The sequence below is a fragment of the Coenobita brevimanus genome, chromosome 40 (assembly GCF_032717465.1).
Source record: "Coenobita brevimanus isolate Jiangsu-jjx chromosome 40, ASM3271746v2, whole genome shotgun sequence".
Classification (NCBI taxonomy): domain Eukaryota; kingdom Metazoa; phylum Arthropoda; class Malacostraca; order Decapoda; family Coenobitidae; genus Coenobita; species Coenobita brevimanus.
The window spans coordinates 6,486,573-6,509,156 of record NC_136993.1 but is presented as its reverse complement, the minus strand read 5'-3'; the positions used below and the strand labels follow the sequence as shown (position 1 = coordinate 6,509,156).

The 22,584-nt window shown below is 41.4% G+C and overlaps 1 protein-coding gene across 1 annotated transcript in view; it reads right to left on the bottom strand.

Moving 5' to 3' along the window:
- The window catches only part of LOC145397268 (putative glutamate receptor), a 70,939-nt gene that overhangs the window by 35,141 nt on the left and 13,214 nt on the right, over positions 1-22,584 (bottom strand). The window contains exons 6-8 of the mRNA XM_080270466.1: positions 22,228-22,405; positions 16,104-16,203; positions 9,381-9,510 (exon numbers count right to left, since the gene is read on the bottom strand). Of these exons, the coding sequence (XP_080126592.1) occupies positions 9,381-9,510; positions 16,104-16,203; positions 22,228-22,405 (408 nt within the window). The remainder of the gene's footprint in view (positions 1-9,380; positions 9,511-16,103; positions 16,204-22,227; positions 22,406-22,584) is intronic.

Genomic DNA, 22,584 nt, shown 5'->3' with positions numbered 1-22,584 from the left:
AATGGCGACAAGATCCCAGTCAGCTGAATCACCAAACGGAGTACTTGACCTGACAGGAGAAACAATGCAACAACTAAAAGAAAAACACCCGACTGCACGACAAGCACGTGCCCAGTCAAGGCTTGACAGCAACTACACTCCTCCCAATCCCATCATATATGACAGGATAACTGGAGATATGGTGTGGTGGAAGGCAATGTACACACAGGGAGGGGCAGGACCATCAGGCCTGGATGCAAAATCTTGGCGAGTAATCCTCAGTAACATCAAGTTTGGGGAGGCAGCAACAGACCTATGTAACACCATTGCCTCACTGTTGAGGAAGCTGGCTTCACGTCAGTGCAATAACATCGAAGCACTGACGGCTTGCAGACTAATCCCCCTTGATAAGTATCCTGGATGCAGGCCCATCGGGGTGGGTGAAGTCTTAAGCCGGATTATGGGAAAATGCATCATGGAGGTGGTGAAAGATGATGTGAAGCAGGCAGTTGGCAACCTCCAAGTGTGTGCAGGCCAGCAGGCAGGAGGTGAGGCAGCAGTTCACTCCATGAGGAGAATATATGAGGAATAGGAATGTCAGGCAGTATTATTAGTTGATACCTCAAATGCATTTAATTCCATCAACCGGGAGGCAATGCTGCACAACATCAAGGTTAAATGCCCAGCATTTGCCCAATATGTGGAAAAGACCTACAAAGAACCAGCAGACCTCTGCATTGTGGGTAAGACAGTTGCTCACGATGTCGGTGTAATCCAGTCCACAGAAGGAACTACCCAGGGGAACCCCGTTGCCATGGCTATGTACACCCTGGCGATGACAGTGCTGCAACAACAGATCAAATACGAGGCCATCAATGTAAAACAGGTAGCCTATGCAGATGATCTCACGGGTGCTGGCAAGGTTGAAGATGTGAGGAAATGGTGGAACCTTGTAACATCTCATGGCCCTGAAATAGTACTACCCTAATGCAAGTAAGTCCATCTTGATCGTGAAACCAGCTTATTATCAAGATGCACAGGAAGCATTTAGAGGCACAAACAACATAGTGACCAAGAAAGGTCAGAGGCATCTACAGTAGGTGCTCTGATTGGAACTAAGAAATTCAAGGACAAATAAGTGAGTGATAAGGTAAAGACTTGGGTAGAAGAAATTCATACACTATCCAGCCATGCAAAAACAGAACCCCATGCACCATACAGCGCATTTGCCTATGGTATAAAGCACAAGTGGACCTTCGTGATGAGGACCATACCAGACATCGAGTTGCTGCTACAACCACTGGAGGATGCTATTAGGGATTCATTCCTCCCATCACTGACCAATGGCCACATCCCCACACCAGAAGAGAGGGACCGTCTAGCACTAACACCCAAGATGGGAAGCCTTGGCATTATAAATCCAGCAGCTGTGGCAAAATACGAACACGGAAATTCAATCAGGCCCACTGAATTCTTGTCACAGAAGATTTGCGCCCAGGTTGAGACGAGTGAAATCGACCACCAAAGGCAGAAAGACATACAGACACAGATAAGCAAGGAGCGTGAAGCAAGACAAAAGGACCAGCTGCAGCACATAATCGAACATCTAACACCAGACCAATGCAAAAGAGTTGAAATTGCATAGGAAGCTGGGGCATCGAACTGGCTCACAACCCTGCCTCTCAAGGGAAAAGGCTTCCACTTCAACAATCAAGAATTTGCTGACGCCATAGCCTTGAGATATGGGAGGCCAATAGAGAACCTACCTCAACATTGTGCCTGTGGCACTGCATTTGATGCAAACCACGCAATGGTATGCAAGAAGGGAGGCTTTGTTTGCATCCGACACGATGAAGTACGCGACCTCACTGCCAAAATGCTGCAGGAAATATGCCATCATGTCATTAGTGAGCCAGCTCTTCTACCCCTGGACGGCGAGCACTTCACCCACAGAGTAGCAAACACATCAAATGATGCAAGAGTGGATGTCATTGCTCGAGGCTTCTGGACACGTGGGCAGAGGGCGTTCTTCGATATCAGGATATTCAATCCCATGGCAGCATGCCATCACGAACTGTCTCTCGAAGCTGCACACATAAGGAATAAACAAGAAAAAAATAGAAATTATCAAGAAAGGATCCAACATGTGGACCACGGTGGGATGGGTCCAGAAGTGGTGAGATTCTACTCGAGACTGGCAGAGGTTCTTTCTGAGAAGAAACGTCAACCGCAGAGTTCTGTTATGGCCTGGATGAGATGTCGACTGTCATTCTCCCTCGTGAGGTCTGCTCTGCTATGTCTCAGGGGCACAAAATCATCAGCCCTCAGGCCTGTCTCTCTGGCGGGTGTGGATTACGAAGCTAAAGTGGTCGAGAGTCGCATAGACCAGCGACTCCAATAGTTTAATGTCTTTACACTGTAATATCAATAGCTATAAAATAAAATGATAATAGTAATAGTAGATGGTCGGTAACCACAGCCGTTGGCGTGCTTGGGACCAACGGATTGTAATATGAGAGTTAGTGTTAACCTTCACATTACAACTCCAAATGGTGAACTATATTAGGAAGGTTGGTTTTGATCTTCACAATATAATTCCCCAATGGATTTTTTTTTTTTTTACGTGTTTGACCCTGGGCAAAGGCTTCAGGGCGTATTCCCAAGTCCCAGTAGTCCTCCTTGGGGCCCAGTGGTCCTCCTACATCTCCACATGTCACCACTTCGGCGCTAACACCCACCATCCATATTGAATACATGCTAGGGCTGTCTCGCACAGGACTGGTGTACTGGTGTTAGAGGGGGTACTTTTATGACATGTCGGCGAGTCATCTGGTAGGTCAGAAAACTCTGCATTTTATGAAATTCAAATCCTTAATCTGTTCCCTGCCCCAGCGGGGATTCGAACCTGTGTCCATTAGGACTGTAGGCCGTCTCGCTACCGATTCTGGAATAAAAAAGAACAAGTAGTAGTAGTAACTGTAGTAGAAGTAGCAGAAATAGTAGTAGTAGTAGTAGTAGTAGTAGTAGTAGGTGTTGTTGTTGTTGTTGCTGTTGTCGATCCAGTTTCAGCTGTAACATGACTGCAGGCTGAAATCGCCTTTTTCCATCAATCAACCACCCTATTTGAGGGAAATAGAAAGGAAGATAAGGGTCTCCTGTTCAACTAGACAGTGAATTAGCCGTATGGGTGTCACTAAGGGAAGGCGTCTCCCTCACGTTGTATACAGTAAGTACCGACAAGTATGTACAAGTATGATGCCCTACCCCTCAAAATGCCCTGCCCCTCAAACCTTACACGCTGTTCTTAAAGGCCTGAAAAATCAATACAGTTACTCCGTGGCTGAATGAGGGACACACACTGTATTTAGCCGCCTCGATGTGTGCTGCAACAAGATTTTTAGGGGACGGCAAGAATAAAAGAATGGATTGGCTACTCAAAGAATGGAACACTGGCCCCTCTTCCTTACCAATTTATTCTTCACATTAGATCTCAGTATCCGTTTTTGTGTTACAGATGCGAACTATGTCGATACTAAAGTATTATCAGTAACATCCAAGAGAATGTTAAGGTGCAATATGAAGACTATATTGCTAGGGGAGAGGTGCTACATAAATCCCATGGCAACTACAAGACAACTCTCAGGCCGAAATTGTGACCTTGCCCTGTCATGTCGATTGTAAGTCCATTGTTCGTAAAAGTAATTAGTACATCGTTGCGTGACGCTTAACCAATCCACCAACTTGAGTTCAACTTTGATTAAAAGCGATTAATTTGGCCTTGTAATGTGACCTTGATCTCTGACTTACTACGCTCTAAATAGCATCGGTTGTGGTAGACTTTAAGGCCTGTCAAATTGGGGATGAAAATTAGTGTTGAATTTATCAGATTGAATAATTTATCTGAATTAAAATCTCCACCCAAAGTTAAGTTGTAGAGGGAGAATGGCGAGTAAATGGCTGTGGGGAGGATTTTTATTTCTTTTAAGGAAGATTTATGGTAGGTGGGGACGCTTACCATCCACTCACCCGATGTAGTGCTGCTCTTGGGTGTCTGCCCTTTCATTTTCTCCACCCTTCTTTCCTTTCATCCTCTTCTGTCTTTCCTTCATTCTTTCCTCGTCCTTCTGCCTGCTGGTGACTTTACGCTCCCTCTTCTGTCTTTCATTCCTTCATTCTTTCCTCTTCCTTCTGCCTGTGAGTGACTCTACACTGAGTGACAAGCCAAATGGTTCCCTGTACACCAGGAAACTATTTACTATGCAGGTGGTAACCATATAACCAAATTTTGGCGCCTGGTGATTTAGTGGGATTACGGCGCTCCAGTCGGATTCAGCTGGTGAAGGTTTATATCCAAGGGATGGTTGGGTTTTTATTGCTCACGTAATTGCTACTCAGGAATGAGTGAGGCTGGTCACTCATCTTAAATGTCAGGACCAATTTGTCTAGCCCCGGGCTCTTACGCTCCTCATGGGGCAACGTAGGATTGGATGATGGAAGGATGGATTAAAGAAGATGAACGGAGGAAGGAAAAGCAAGTTTTATATGTAAGATAAGTCCACTCACCGTACTACAGGTGTCCTCCATTCCAAAACAAACGTTTATCAATTATAACTGAACTACTGTGGGTTGAAGTTTGGGAGGGAAGCCAATGCAGGAAAGCAAATTCCAAAGAGAGGAAAAGAAAATGGAGGCTCTAATTAACTCCTCAAGTTCTGGAAGACAAACCTAATGAGACAAAATCGACTGCGGATAATTTGAGTAAAATATAAACTGATCACCGGACCAAACTACTGCAACCAGGGAGGGATCAGTGGTAGGGGGATGGCAGGCATTGGAGGAAGAAAATCAGTATAACTTGCTGATGCCACGGGTCATTTGTGTGTGTGAAGCTAAAGAATCAAAGGTGGTATTTTCACGGTACTGTAGTGTTCACTAGTGATGTTACCTAACTTTGGAGACTGAGGATCTTGTGGAAAGGGTGGTGGTGGAGCGTCAGTAAGATCTTTCATCTTAACTTAGTAGCGATTTTAGTCCTTTAGCAACTTACTTTCCGTAGCTCAGTGGCATAATTAGAAAAGACCACTTTAATCTATCCTTTCCCCACACACACCACAAAGCCAGCCAGGGGACAGGACGTGTGTGCTGGGAAATCCCCAGGTCCTGTCTTCCCCACTTACTATTTTTTAATCAGCCCATACCCCACTGACCGGGCTAATGTATGGCCCGGCCTGCACTATATGTGCAGGGAATCTGTAAACGAACGAACAATATCCTTTCCCTGACACATCTTCGTAATTTTCTCTTTGTTCTTATGCTAACCTCCATTAATATATCAATATTCAGGACTGTAAAGTGTTGTTTTAGGCAAAGGTAACTTACAGAGATTAGGGATGTATCGGATGTTAGATTTAAACATCCGCGGATGAGGATGTGAATGCGGTTATCATGTTTCTGTATCTTGCGGATGCGGATGCGGATATGTTTCTAAAAACTGCGGATGCAGATGCGGATGTGAAACTATGACATCCCCGCGGATATGGATGCGGATGTTTTCAGGTATTGTTGCATAATCATTTAACTAACGCTCGGCCCTTGGAGACAGCTGGCTATCCCTTATCCAGGCCTTGGGAACTGATTTTTGCCTACTTTTAAAATATTCATAATGAACTCAGCTGCTGCAAAAAACACAGTGTTTTCAGACAGTGGTACTTTCAGCACCTTTCTTGAACTTACTGTGACACTTCCCTAGCCATAGTCTCCATAACACACATACGCACACACGCACAAGCACACAGCCATACACACCAATATAAATGCATTTTGACTCCTATTACCCCTGTTAGCCATTACAAAGCAATGTATCAAGGTAAGCGTATTACCCATACGACTCTTATCGACTTGGTGGAGTTAGTCACAACTACTTTGCTCTTGTGCAGACCAAAACACTATAGAATCACTACAAAATTTTCGCCCGTATGACCGCCTACCAGGGCAAACAGTAAACACAGCAAGCAAGTCGCATCACGGAAAAACATTGATATTCTTGTTTATAACGAAAGTATACATTTCAGTTAAAGTCACAATAATGCAGTGACCCACCACACCCACTTTATGTCCCGTTCAAATGCGAAATCGGATGCGGATGTTTATTAAAATGCCAATGCAGATGCGGATGCGGATGCGGATGTATATTTTTACATAAGCGCAGATGCGGATGCGGATGCGGATGTCGAAATGGATGCGGATGTCGAAATGGATGCGGATGTTCCGCGGATGTGGATGCGGATATCCGGTACATCCCCCGGAAGAGATGATGATGATGATATCCCTCTAGTGGCAATATTACCAACCTCGCCACTACTATAATGTTTGTTCTTTTTAACCGTGTCCATGGAGGATTTTATTCAAACTATCAACGCCATTCATTAGTGAAGGCGTTATCGAGGGCTATATTTATCCTCTCCATTTTGAAAGTTTCTGCTAAGCTGAATGAGATATAACTCAATATTAGGAGGAATACACATGCAACTATCATCCTTCAGCTGAAGTGTTTGAACCCGAAGGGGCAACATCGTCAAATCGCCAATTTCTGACATATTTTATGAAACAAATACTGTATGATCCTTAGACATGGCTAGCATGCATGTTGCTTTAGAGAATGCATAAAACAGTTAATTACAGTTATTTCCTGCAACTATATAGTCCCCTGCACATTTGCGTAGCCTTGTTCTACTTGGGCCTTTTTTTCTTTTTTTTTCTGATCTTTGGGTTAATCGTAAGTGACAATGAAAACACTTAACAAAAATATTCTCCAGACTTGGGCATGCAGCAGACTATACATCTTAGTCCCTCTATCAGTTCTAGGCTCAAACAGGCTGGAACGAAACCTATACCTCTTCGATGAGGAGCAAGCGTGTCTTCAACTGCACCTCGATCTCTACTGTCATGGTTGTCCTTTGACTGCACAGACCCTATAGCAGACAACCGGTATTCTTCTAAATCCCAGTTTTCATCTACTGTAGAATACGATCCTCTGCAGAATTATGTCCAGGCCCCAGATGGCATTGGAGGGTGAAGAGGGACAAAAGACAATTATACCCTATCCACAGGGCCTGTCCTCTCTGAAAATCGAACTAAGATTTTGCCATTTGTGAGATGGTATGTTTACCAATACATCACTATTTACCTGGATTATGAAAAAGAATACTTAGTTTAATATTTGTTGATTAAATGAAGTTCATTACGATAATCATGTATTATTTGACAAGCCCAATCTTTCCCTCAGAAAATAACACGCACCGTGGAGTATAATAATCTTGTTTCCTATTTTAATTATTGTTACGATGAGGTTAGGATAAAGATATTGCCCAAAGATATTATTGCCTGTCCTAGATTCGAATACCGGTCCTTTCAGTTGTTGGACGAGTATGCTTCCAGTTACACCACAGCCACCTTCCAATACCCCGGGACTATAGACACCTCAAAAACCCATTATTATTTATTAGAGCAAACAGAATGGTTAAATACAATTTGGGTTCACCCAAGCATCATTAAGAATATATATCCGTATTTTGCAGAAGTAATTGTATAGGGTCCATTGCGGTATTTAGTGGTTATTTGCACTCCGATGATCTGGATGAGAGTGAGTGAAAAGACTTGAGATGAGAAGCTCAGCACACAACACCGCAGCAGAAGCAGCTGTACCCACCGCCAGCACCACGAAGATTCCCTGGAAAGTGAGTAAACAGTCAGGTTCCTGTGACTAACCCATAGTTGAATAACCTATTTTGCCGTTAACCGAGATACAGTATTAAACTGTCCCAGTCGCGTGGAGGTTTGAGGACGTTATAATGGTGGCAATATTAACACTCTCCCACTCTTATTCTCGTCGAATAAGGAAGCTCCATAACACCTCTCCCTAGCTGAGTGATTTTGCTTGTTACGCATTATTACCTTTATCGTGTTAAATAATCACGGTAAACTGAATAAATAATGGACAAAAGGATAGTAACCAGCTACACATCCAAAAATAAATAGCTAAACAAGAAGTGTTAGGAGCATCTTTAACTGAGATGAATATGGGCCTTTGTCTCCTATGACTCGGTCGTACCTGAATGCAATCGTCTGGCGATAAGTGGAATAGAATAGAAGCATTATTCTTACCATGAGAAGACATTAAGTGACAGTATTACTACTCATGCTCCTTACTCTCAGCTGAATATATTCGTCAGGCATTAGCTGAACTAGAATACAACGTGCTTATATATTAGTTTCCGAATCTTGTTTAACTTTACTGTTAAATGTTAGACGATTTCATTCGGCTTTTTAAGCACCATGTCTGAAAGAGTACCAACTGACACAGGTGACTATAGTGTATTTATAGTTGAGGTTTTGTGTGTGTGTGTGTGTGTGTGTGTGTGTGTGTGTGTGTGTGTGTGTGTGTGTGTGTGTGTGTGTGTGTGTGTGTGTGTGTGTGTGTGTGTGTGTGTGTGTGTGTGTTTTAGTATATAATTGAGTGTTTATATAGCAGCAGACCTGTTCAAATACGTCATTCCATTTGCTCTTCTATCACTGTATGAGATGAAAGAGAACTATTCATTCGTTAAAATTTATGTTCTCCATGTACTGTATACATTATGTCCAGTTATTTGAGGCCCTTGACTTGAACTGGTTATGGATGATTATGGGACCCATTGCACTTTGTAAACTGTTAACAATTCCATCACATTTGCTTTATTTCTGAATGCTACATCACTCCATCCTTCATTAAAAAAAGAGAAAAAAAGATGATCACGATAACTATAAGGGTGATAGCTAAATACTTCAAGTTCTTTAATTATAAAATGGCAAATTATTAAAAGCAACGGCACTTTTATCTGATGTTATTAAATACAGTTACATGACTGAATATGCAGAAAGGAAGCTGGGTACATTGTTGCTGCCTGTCATTTTTCTATTTACAGAGTGTTTACATATTAGTCATTCAGATTTAAAAGAAGGCATGAATAAGATCTCAGGATTCATGACCTTCTGACTGAACCATTGTCATTTCTTCCCATGTGCCATTCATTAAGTATGATTGTCCATCAACCAGTATGTTTAGCTATTTAGAATTAACCAGACACACCGAAATAAATCATAAAAAATATTAAAACCCAGCCTCACCAATAGGCTTATGCAACATCGATTTATGGCTATCGACTACGTTAGAAACTTTAAGGGAGATAACCGCAATGGGTTGAAGATTTAGAAAAGGCGATTCTGTGACACTGAGCACCCCACTTTGTTAGAGTGTACACCAGTGCGTGTTTCTCTTGGATAATCAGGGTAGACAGCTTCAAAGTAGGAGATTTTTTTTTTCTATGATAATATAGAAAATTCTAAATGACAATACACCTTACCCATAAATTTATTATTGCCAGGGGCGAATCGACCAGTATCCGCTTCGGTAAATTACGGCAGCTTGTTGCATTTGGGATGCCATTCACGTACCAGAAGGTAAATAAACCCGAATCCCACAGTCGTAGGATCCTGGAAAAAATATAAAAGAAGTGTATATTGTGTCTGTGAGGGTGAGGCGAGTAAGGAACATAGCAAGCTGAAAGGAAGTAGTTCATGGGGGTGGGGGGGAGGATGCTGTCTGTGATCTATAACTTGCAGGAAACATATCATTCGGTGCAAAGTGTAAAGCAGTGAACCTTGTTTGTAGATGATTTAAAAGTGCTTTGGTACAGACCAGGGGTTCTCATGTTTTTGGCTCGTGACCCATTTTGTGCATGCCTCCGCCCCCCCCCCTTTTTTTTTTTTTCCGTTGTTTATCATCTAATTTTCTTCGTGAATTACAGTGAATGATAAGGAATCGTGTTACTCCTTCTTACTTACTGACTGAAACAAAACACATAAGTAATACACTGGTATACGAGTATATACATTTGATGCTGTTTTTTTACATTTGTACAACGCTGCTGATCACGATTGCAAGACCACGCGCAATATACCACTCTGCGCATATATTCTGAATGTTCAGTTTCTTTACCAACCCGAAAAATGCTGACTTTGACAAGTATACAGATCAAAACATGTCTGAATATAAAAACAATCACATGATCAATGTGCATGAGCCATAGTCTGTGCAACCGTCACCTGGTCTGTGATTGAAAAGCAATCGAAAGCTGAATGCTAATCGCCCGTCACAATATTCTGTTGGCCAAGTCCAAGATTTAGGCCATATCTTGATACCCAGAAGGTTTCATGTTGATAGCTCAAGCCGTTCATGAGATATAATGGTGCTAAAGATGAGCGATAAAAACTAATTGACCTTTGGCAGTTATTTTGGTGACCTTGACCTTGACCCAGAGTGCCCATTTTCGAAACAATCCAAGATTTTGGCCATATCTTAATACCCTGAAGGTTTCATGTTGATAGCTCAAGCTGTTCATGAAATCTAATGGGAACACACACACACACACACACACACACACACACACACACACACACACAGGCAAAAACCGTTATCGATCCACCTTCTAAAGGGGGGCAATAATAACACGATAACATGGTCGTAAACATCACATGGTCATGAACATTATAAGGTCGTTCGCACGAACAAAAAGTCACAAGCATCAGGGCACGGTCATAAATTCTTTCAGATTGCAAATAGTCACATTGCTAATAGCCAGGAACACCAAAAAATTATACTAATAATACCAAATGGTCATAAATTCCACAGTCATAAACGTCAGTCAGAAATACGAGTAGCCTATAATGTGCATATTTGTAATTTTCGTATAATTTGCCCTGCTTGTTTAGAAACAAAAACATCGCTACTGTGTCAACAATGGAAATCACACATTCACACAATTTATGTTTTCACTAACATGGAGGGCGCCCATCATCCACCCACTTAGTGTAGCAGTACTCTGTTTATTTTGGCTCGCTATAATTAAGTGGCAAGCCAAATGATTTCCTGTTTACCAGGAAATTATATACAGTGCTCGGCGGCAACCTTATAGCTAACCAACACGTGTTCCCTACGTGAAAAACTAGTGAGTTGGCGGACGGTTAGTGCCCCTGCCCTGAAAACAACTAACTAAAAATACGAACAAGAAGCCTCGGACCAGGACTGACCAACAGGTGATGACTAAAGACCGCACAAAGGACATGGTACGGACTGCGACATGGAATGAATGGGGTGAAAATGATGAAATGAAAGAGAGAGAGATTGTCCAGGTGCTTGAGAGTGCAAAGTCGATGTATGTCGATTAACTGAACTTAATGGAAAAGATGAGAGTGTGAGGCAATGGGAGTATGGATGGGGTATATACGCGGGAGTGAGTAAGAATGAGAGGACAAAAGAAGTGTGTATTGTTGTGTTCAAGAGATGGAAGGAGAATATAAGAGAGTATGGATCAGTCAGCCTAAGAATTATGTGGGTAAGATTGAAAGTTGGACTATAAATGTGGGCGATTGTGTGTGTGTTTGCGCCAACGCACGATCGTGCAAGCAGAATGAAAGCAGAGTTCTGGACAAATGTGGAAGCGTGCATCGAAAAGTTTGAAAGGAATGAGAGTGCTTTTGATTGGATAACATGAGTGGAAAAGCAGGGAATGTGAAGCTGGATGGAGTAGTTGATGAGTGGGGTGTGCCTGCGGAAGTGCATGAGAATGGCAGTGCACTAGTGGACATTTGTGCCGGGAGGGGATTAGTGACAGCCAATACCCTCTTCAGACACAAAATGATCCACAGGTATTCATGGCGTGTGGTGAGAACGGTGGGTGGTGTACCAAATGAACAGACGGCAATGATTGATTATGTGTGTGTGGACAATGGGATGAGAAAGTGTGTAATGGATGCAAGAGCATATAGAGGTTAGGGGAGTGTATTTTCTGACCACCACTTGGTGATTTTTTTTTTATGTGTCCTACTCTGGGCATAGGCTTCACAGCTTGCTCCCAAGGCCCAGTAGTCCTCCTACATTCCATACACCTCTACATGCCACCACTTTGGCGCTAACACCCACCGTCCATATTGAATACATGCTAGGGCTATCTCATACAGGACTGATGTATTGGTATTAGCGGGGGTATTATTACGACATGTCGGTGGGTCATCTGGTAGATCAGGAAAGTCTGCTTTTTTAGGAAATTCAAATCCTTAAATTGTTCCCTGCCCCAGCCGGGATTCGATCCTGGGTCCATTAGGACTGCAGGCCGTCTCTCTACCGATTCAGCCACTGCCTCAGTCAAGGTTGAAATGAAGTGGAGGAATAGAAAAAGGGAAGGACAGCAGGAAGTTATTCTTACAAGGAGAGTGGAAAGGTTACAAGAGGAGGGAAAAAAAGGCTGAATATGAGAGAGAAGTGAAGGAGCGATTGGGTAAATATGATTTGGAATGGATGGGAGACGTGGAAGGTGTGTGCAGTGTGTGCAAGATATTCACAGAAGAAATCTGTATAGCATGTGAGGCGGTGTGTGGGGTGAAGAGAAGACAAAAGGGAATGCAAGGAACAGCATGGTGGAATGAAGAGGTGAGAGAGGCTGTGACAAAAAAGAAGAAAGCATTTAGTGAATGGCTGAGAAACGGATGTGAAGCAAGTTAAGAGACAGAAGAGAGAGTTATATGTAGAAAGGAAGAGAGATATGAAAAGATTAGTAAGAGAGAGTAAGAAGAGAGTGGATGAGGAATTTGGAATGAATTTGAGTGTAACGAGGAGGGAATGTAAAAAAATGTTATGGAAAGAGGTAAAGAGAGTTTGACAGGGTGTTAAAAAAGTTAATCGGGAAATGAAAGGCGAAAATGGTAGGTTACTATTGAAGAAGCGAGAATAAGTGAGCAGATGGAGTAAAAGCTTTAAGGAATTGTTGAACATAGAGACTGAAAGTAATGCGAGTATAAGTGGCTGGGGAATGGCTGGGAGACGGAGGGATGTGAGAAGAGAGGAAGAAATAAGTAGGATGAAGGTTGTGGAAACAATGAAGAAAGTCTAAAAGGGGAAAGCCCCAGGAATTGATGGAGTGTTGTGGTGAAATGCTGAAGCATGGGGGAGAGATAGCAGTAGAATGGATATGGAAGATGTGCAGATTGGCCTGGAAGGAAGGTAAAGTCCCGGAGAATTGAAAGTCAGGTATAATTATTCCTCTGTACAAAGGAATATGAGAAAAAGAAGTGTGTGATAATCATAAGGACATTTGTTTTCTTAGTGTAACAGGAAAAGTATATGGTAGGATACTTATTAACAGAGTCAGGGAAATAACAGAGGAATTAGTTGGAGAAGAACAGGGAGGTTTTAGAACGGGAAGAGGTTGTGCAGATCGGATATTCATGCTTAGGTCTATAGTGGAAAAAGTTTTTAAAGAAGGGAAAGAAATTGAATGCGGCCTTCATGGATTTGGAGAAAACCTATGACAGGGTGGATAGACAAGAATTGTGGAAAGTATTAAGAATATAATCATGGAGTAAATGAGAAGTTGTTGAATGCCGTGAAGAGAATGTATTGGGGTGCTAAGGTTGCAGTGCGTGTGGAGAGTGAACTGAGTGAATTTTTCTGATTGAAGGTTGAATGGAAACAGGGATGTGTCATGTCTCTATGGTTGTTCAATGTGTATATGGCTGGGGTTATAAAAGAGATACAAAGTAGTGCAGTGGACGTTGGAGCAGCAATAATGAGAGAGGGTGGTGTGTGGAAACTCACTGAACCGTTGTTTGCAGATGATACTGTGTTGTTCAGTGAAGACGAAGGGGAACTGCAAGGCTTGGTGGATGAGTTTGGGAGAGTGTGTAAGAAACGGAATCTGAAGGTGGATGTAGTGATGAGTAAAGTAATGGCCTTTGAGAGGAAAGAAGCCGGTGAATATACAGTGAGGTTGGATGAGAAGGAAATGGAAAATGTGAGTGCATTTAAGTACTTGGGTAGTGTTTTAAGTTGGATTGAAGTTTAGAGAGTGAAGTGCTTGAAAGGGTACAACAAGGAAAAAAAGGTTGCTGGGTCTTTGAAAGCAGTGATAAGATAAAAGGAAGGGAGCATGGAAATGAAAAAGTTAGTACATGACACTGTTCTGATATCAACTCTATCGTATGTAAGTGAAGCTTGACCTTGTTGGAGTGACAGAAGTCAAGAGTGAGAGCAGAGGAAATGAGTTATTTGAGAGGAGCATGTGGAGTCACATGGAGAGACAGACTGACAAATGAGGAAATATAGGAGTATTGTGGTGTGGATGTGGATGTGGATGTGATAGGAAGCGTAGGAAAATCACATTCAGGTGGTTTGGCCATGTGGAGTGGATGGAGAGGGAACGACTGACGAGGAGAGTGTATGTGAGTGAGGTGGAAAGGGGGAGGGGAAGGGGGAGGCTATGGATGATGTGTAGGGATGGGGTGGAGGGGTATATGAGTGAGGTGTGTGTGAGCCGGGAGCAGGGCAGTGAAATGGCGGGAGACATGGCGACAGGGAGATGATTCGTTTGTGGCCACTCCTTACGGGATTAAGGCGTCTGGCTATAGATAGATAGACACTGTCTATCTATATACCTAGGCTGCTTCCCCCACGGAAAGGGAGGTAGCCGAGACAGGACGACACACTCCCCATTTACTCTTCCATTCAAACACATTCATTCGCATCTTAGCCCCAAAGGGGAGAACGGACAGATCCTCACCGCATCACACCGCACAAGGGTCAACTGTGCAATGCAATCAGTGACATCCGCAGCAGGGCCCGACAGCAGAGCTGGTTTACCCCTGCCACATCATAACAGACCCATCCCCTTACCCGCACCTGACCTGACCAGCTGATCAGACCAAATGCGGGAGAATATCCTCTCAGGGCTGCGTCATCATTTATTCATTCACAATTTCTCTCCATTTATTTCTGTCACGCATAGCCACTCTTTCTTGTTCAACAGACATCCCTCTTGCATCCAGCGCTCTCTTCACACTGTCCATCCATCCTATTCGTGGTCTCCCTCTCAGCCTTACACCTCTCACATCAGATCTAGTTATCTTTTTCACCAATCGCTCATTATCCATTCTCTCCATATGCCCAAACCATCGCAACACCCTCTGCTCAACTCTACCAGACAGACACACAATCGAATATAAAAAATAAAACGCAAGGTGAAATGTATCAACTAGTCTTGTCACATAGAGACGAGGTGAGCGACTGGTACGGGAAAGCATACTTGATTACTGACTGGCTGCCTAACCCATCATAATTGTTTAGAAAACAAAGATGTGGTCAGTCCATCGATATTGATATATTTTGGATCAACTTTTTCTGCTGAGATTGGCAAACCAAGCACGGAAGCTACAGGGAGATAGCCAGCCGACAGAAGAAGGACTTTTCCAAAATTGGAGAACAGAGATTATAATCAGTAGGCTAAATAGTAATCACACCCACATCCACACCCACACCCACACCCACACCTACGAGTACACCCACCCACCCACCCACCCACCCACACACACACACACACACACACACACTTGTTCAGGCCATTCCCTATTATTCTTTTGGGTCTTGGCGTCCCCTTGGGAGATCGTACCGCCTGGGTTGAGAACCAGTGGTATAAACCATTACTTGTTTACATCAAATGAGAGACTGGATGTGACTGAACTGCGATCTGCTTGGGCAGTTAACAGTAATTTTCTTTGTATTTTCGACCTTTAGACATAACAATCTGTATGGAATCTTAAATAGGCAGTTAATACAGAATTTTAAATACCTAACCGTGTAAGAAGTGACAAACGTATCCTGCATATAGATAGATAGATAGATAGATAGATTGATTGATTGATTATCTATATATATAGATATATATATATATATATATATATATATATATATATATATATATATATATATATATAAACATACATATACATATTTACATATTTATTCATATATATATATATATATATATATATCGTCCCTGCTTCGGTAGGGATAGGCCGGTCCTGCAGTGGACCTCAACGGCTGATGATGATGATATATATATATATATATATATATATATATATATATATATATATATATATATATATATATATATACATAAAATTGTGACTCAACGCATTGGGTAGACAAGTGACAGATACTGTTAATTATTATGTGCAGAGGAACATTTTATTACCTTTTGTTGAAGCCGGTTAATAACGGACTGTCTTTATGTGTGATGAACGCTGATGAAAACGGTAAGAAGCTTTCCCTGGAGAGGTAGAAGTTACACTGACCTGAGAAGAGTCATCCATAAATCAGTCATCATATAGGAAGGTAATACTCTGTAAACAAATGTATTTTTGTAACAATAAAGCAAACCCGAGACTAAGTCATTTTAGACCAAGTTTTATATCAAACTACGCTCTCATTCTCATAATGTTCATCGCCCACATTTAATGACAGTTTTGTATACAACAGATCTCTGTACACCACAAGTATGTTGTAATGATCTTACATAATATATCCCACAGATCCACGTACACCATAATATTTATTGTATTGATATTACATAATTGTAAAAATAATCAGTACTTTTATATGATACATGGAATATTTTTGTACAAAATATCTTCCTGTAACCTGTCATAACGTTTAGAAGATAACATGTCACTTCCTCATGTCTACTGTTCTTGAATAATTTTCGTACCATCATCAGCAGATATTAAGATGTATATATTTATGAAATATGCGTTGGCTTTGCAGGTATTGCAGAAATTATGACATTGAAAGTATAATAGTAGAGAATGAAAAAAGAAATAAAAGGTAGCATTCAGCAGGCACGTTCTTTCAACCCCCTGGCTAAGAAAGTCATGGATTTAAACAATCACTTTTTTTTTTTTTTTAATGCGAGGAAGAAGCCAAAAGCTGAGCCCGCACAACAGTTCCTTCCAAGAGAAAAAACAAAAACAATACAAAAGAGAGCCGAATTCAAGATCCATTCATTTCGAGATGCCTGGACCTCCGGAGATAATAGGAAGTAGGAAATACAGACAAAGGGAGACAAAACCAGAGTTGACCTGTTGCATAAATGAAGGACTGGGAGTAACGGTTAACTCTTGCATTAGAGAGTTAGACAGGAAAGGGATTAGAGTTTGTTGCTAGACGGGTGCTACACACTCGTCGTAGAAGTGGAGGGATGCAAGCAGACAGTTCAGAGGAGCAATGACCAATGAAGTAGCGATAGAAAAGAGATAAAGATGCAACAGTGCGGCCAAGAGACAAAAGTTGAAGGGAGCCAGTAAGAGGAGGAGAGTTAATGAGACGAAAAGCCTTTTACTCCACCCTGTTGAGAAGAGCTGTATGTGGGGAGCCTCCCCACATATGAGAGTTGTACTCTAAACAGGGGCGAATAAAACCCATCTATAAAGTCAACAACTGTGCAGCGGTAAAGAAGGAAAGGAGTCGGCTTAGCACACCTAGTCTCTTGGAAGCGGATTTTACAAGATATGAAATATGATTTCTCCAAGATTAGTCGTGAGTGAATGAAACCCCAAGCATGTTCAAAGATGACACAGGATTGAGATGGATATCATTAAACTTTAGTGGGTACTCCTGTGGAAGATTTTGAAGGGTTGATAGGTGTAAAAACTGAGTCTTTGATACATTAAAAACAACAAGATTATTTTTACTCCAGTCAGAGATACGAGCCAAGTCAGACATTTGGTGTGCCATAGCATCATCGATGTTTGTTGAAGTACTTGCTGAGATGGACGTTGCAGAAACCGAATGGAAAGGTGAAGGGTGGAATCATCAGTGTACGAGTGGATAGGGTTAGATGTACAGCTTAGATCACTGATGAATAAAAGAAAGAGAGCTGGTGATTGGACAGACCCCTGAGGAACACCACTGTTGATAGATCTAGTAGAAGAACGATGGCCGTCTACAACAGCAGCTATAGACCGACCAGAAAGGAACCTATAGATGAAGGCACAGATAGAAGGTCCGAAACCGTAAGAGGGCAGTTTGGAAATTAAAGATTTATGCAAGACTCGAGCAAAAGTCTTTGAGATGTCAAGTGCAATGGCAAAGCTTTCGCCAGTGTCCCGAAAGGAGGATGACCAGGAGTCTGAATGGAAGATGAGAAGATCGCCAGTGGAGCATCCCTGACGGAACCCATACTGAAGAGCAGAAAGAAGGTTGTGGTAGGAAAGATGCTTTAAAATTTTTCTGTTAAGAATAGACTCGAAAACTTTTGAGACATAGGATATTAAGGCAACTGGACGATAGTTAGAGGGTTGGGAATGGTCACCTTTCTTTGGGAGGTTATTGCCTTCTGGAAGGTTGGAAAGATGCCGTGACCACAGAAAATTGCAGTGGAGTTAAGAAACTGGGCGAGGAGAAGAATAATGCAATTTTGAAAATGGTTGTAAATGCATGATATAATGAAAGAAAAGCATCCGGGAGCCGAATGCTAATCGCCCGCCAGAATATGCTGTTGGCCAAGTCGAATATTTTGGTCATACCTTGAAACCCTGAGGGTTTCATATTGATAACTCAAGCCGCTCATGGGATATAATGGTGCTAAAGGCCGGCAACACATACTAGTTGGCCTTTGGCAGCCATTTTGGTGACCTTGACTTTGACCCCGAGTGCCCATTTTCGAACTCGTTCAATATTTTGTCCATATCTTGATACCCTGAAAGGTTTCATGGTGATAGTTCAAGCCGTTCGTGAGATATAATGGGAACAGACACACACACACACACACACACACACACACACACACACACACACACACACACACACACACACAGGTGGCAAAAAATTATCGCCCTGCCTTTTAACAAAGAGCTGGGGAAGTAATGGGACTTTCCCTACGCAGAAAAGGAATATACAGTTTTTTTTTTTTTTTTTTTTTTTGGGTGGGGGGGGGTTGGGAACTACAGAGCGATTAAGTCGATGAAACATTCTGTAGCATTCCGTTAATAATACTAACGGGATTACTGATAAGAGGCCGAAAGAGAAAATTAGGCATACATGATATGCAGCTTCTATTTCTGGATGAAATATGCATGGGTGAGTCATTTCCATCGTGATGTCCGTTCAACAGAAGGAACTGGAAGGAAATGAAAAATTACACAGGTGCTTCACTGACATAAAATGTACCTTCGATAAAGTGTCAAAGAAGATGACGCACTGATGTCCGGGGAACAGGGGGTAACGGAGTGGGCTGTGAGTGTGAGAAAGGAAATGCATAAAACAATAATAGCACAGTGAGATCTAACAGAGGAGATTCAGATTACTTGAAGGTAGAGGTCACTACAGATCAAAGATCTGCACGTGTCCTTTTCCTGTAAATAATTATAAGGGACGTAAAGAGTGTTGAAATGAGAGGAAAGGGAGGTAAAGAGTGTTGAAATGAGAGGAAAGGGAGGTAAAGAGTGTTGAAATGAGAGGAAAGGGAGGTAAAGAGTGTTGAAATGAGAGGAAAGGGAGGTAAAGAGTGTTGAAATGAGAGGAAAGGGAGGTAAAGAGTGTTGAAATGATAGGAAGAGACGAATGGGAGTTTCTACGTGCTGAGATGGTTTGGTAATAACTGTGAATAATCAGGGGTTACAGGAAACGGTGTTTGGCGGCCAAGGAGGCACGTAAATCAGATGTACTGGTCAGTGGTTAAGAGAGGCCTTACTTTAAAAACCTACATCATAGTTAGGTGATAGTCAGACAGGTGACATTTAAGGAGCAGTTCATCATAAAGTCGAGACTTTGTCGGGCCGAAATCACAAGCTGCCGAGATAGTGGTTTGCTATATATAGCACTTGAGAGTTTTGAAAATTGAAAGTACAAAGAGAGAGAGAGAGAGAGAGAGAGAGAGAGAGAGAGACAGAGAGAGAGACAGAGAGAGAGAAGATGTAATTAAAAACAAAATAAAACACCAACGATATTTCTCTTAAACGTTTTCGACGAAAAGTTAACTGATTCATGTCAAGTTCAAGGAATTATTTATTTACCACTTTGTATCACTGTGGATGAGGACAAGTTGCCTCGCCACAACATCCTGAAAACAATGTAACACCACTGCCATCAGCAGCGTGGAGAACTCCAACAGTACGATAAACACAAGAGTGGTCGTCACCACTACAAAGTTGCATTTTTCCAGCTGCAAGTGAACGCAACCATAAAATAACTTTCATTTCTGGCGTGAGAGCTTGTTTCTCGCCGTTGGTCTTGTTAGAGTCTCCTGCACCAAATCTGTAACAAAAATAATGCCTGCAGGGTCCAAGCAGTATCTTTTTACTAGTTCTGCATAACTTAGCTCAAAAACATAATTCCAGCTACGAAAAGTCTTGGTTGACGGTGGCGAATTTGTTGTTGTTGTGGTGCAATGGCTATGTTTACCGCTTTGGTTATTATATGTGTCCGAAGTGCTGTAGGCTACCAGCTCGAGAGTTGTCTTTAGATATGATTCAGGTTAGGTCGAACATAAGGTGAATTCAGGACAGACTTTCTCTTTTTTCTCTTAATGTTTTATAAGTACGGGCCCAGGTGTTTAGATACAAATAGTGGATTATAACGAAGCATTAGTGAGGCATTTGTGGAAATTAAAGTATTTGGAATCAGTGATTGTGGCAGGACATTGTAATATTGTGACAAGTGAAACAGATCGGTAGTCTGGAGATTATGGAGGGAGAAACCAGCAGTAAAATATGGTAGGGACACGCCCAGGGGAAAAATAATAATAATAAATCAAACAGCAGTGAAATCAACGTTAACCTACGGAGCAGAAATCTGAACTTTGGTGGGAAAGGTGGAGAGACTGTTCGAGCAGAGAAAGATGCCAAGATGTTAGCTGGGCAGTTGGGAGAGAGAGAGAGAGAGAGAGAGAGAGAGAGAGAGAGAGAGAGAGAGAGAGAGTTGGGTGATGTAAATACAAATGGATTCGTCAGTCTAATAAGACAGTAAGAGGAACCTGTGAGAGTGTGAAAGCGGGGATGAGACAGAGATTCGCTTTGGAAGTAATGGGGCTTCAGTGAATGTCCACTAGGGATTGAACATTATGGGAAGATCTCATAGGAAAGGAAGTCGGCCATCAGCCAACGTTGTAGTATAAACACTTTTTGTTCGATTAGTCCAAGAAAAAGAAGCTGAAGGTTAAAAAACTTGACATTCAGTCCAATTTTCAAAAATTATCTACTCTCTGGCAACACTTCCACTAGTTTAGAAGACAGAATGATGAAATTTACTTTTATATATTAACTCTATTGAACGATTAGATGCCAGCCAAAGTTTTTTTACTGGGGGGCCCCAAGTGGCTTGGGGCATAAGACGACATGAGACTTGGTTGTCATAGTCTAGATCAGTAAAGCTATGGCTAGGTTTCAGTTGTCAAGGTCAGTAGAACTGTGAAAAAAGAATATATCACTGACAGTGATTATATGATAATAAACCTTAGCTATCTATCTCATTTCAACTATGGCGTGTTAGTGTGTGCTCCCCTTCCACCCAAAACTTCTCTCAGATATGGAAATCACACATTCACACACGTTCTATGTTTGCATTATCAAACATAATAACGGAAATTTCATAATGCTCTTAATATTTTCCATTTCTAACAAATCTTTTAAGACTAACGACCTTTCAACCTCATATAATAATTTCTTCTAACTTCAGTACTGAACATATTTTAAAAACCTGGGAGATGGGGAGTATTATGAAACAAATCATGCTTATAATTAGGCTATAGGATATGCATGTAATGAATTTATTCATAGCATATTTGGTTCATTATGTACAACAATATGAAAGCCGTTAAATAATGCATTTCTGCCGGATTAGAACGCACATTACATTATTTATGGAGTCCTAGTCTGTATTTAAATCTTTGGAAATCAATATTCATGACTGTAGGCTCCAAGTTTTTATTCCAAAATTTATATACTGACATTGTCTTCCTCACAGAAATAATGTAAGATCTTTTTTTTTTTTTTTTTTTTTTTTATATAACAGAACGGAGGTTCAGTATCTGCATAAACAAATGAAACATTTTTGGCAGCTACATCTAGCGGTGTGACGAGAAAATTTTTGATGCAAGATATTACTGTAAATTCCGAAAAATATCCAAATGTTTCATACATAAGGCAAATATATATATATTTTTTTTTCGATTTATGGAAAATTAATTATTATCCGCATGCTTTGTCATACTGTGCTGCTTTAAGTAGCTACAGTTAATGTAAAAACAGATATACTGACATTTTCTAATTTTATATAAATATGAGAGCCATGCATATTGAAAATTAAATATATGTAATACTTACCACTTTGGGAATAATCTTCGGCAAGTTGATTCGTTAAAGCTATTTCATTATCGATGATAACATGGTCACCTTTCTTCACAAGCCTTAGACTGTTCGAGAACTCGGCATAAATTCGGAACATCAGTCTTCCATCATCCTCCATCTGAGCCACTTCTCGGAACAATCCGTCTTTGACTGTCTGGAAAATACATCTGTAAATTTGTATTTTACTGTTAAGTATGACGGAAATTCTCACAAAATATTTTTGTACTGATGTCTGAGGCATTGCCCAGTTTTTTTTGTTTTAATTCCTTTACTGGCACCAAGTCTGGGAGGGTGGAGCATCAAGAGTAATATTTCTAATCCAGATACTTGTTA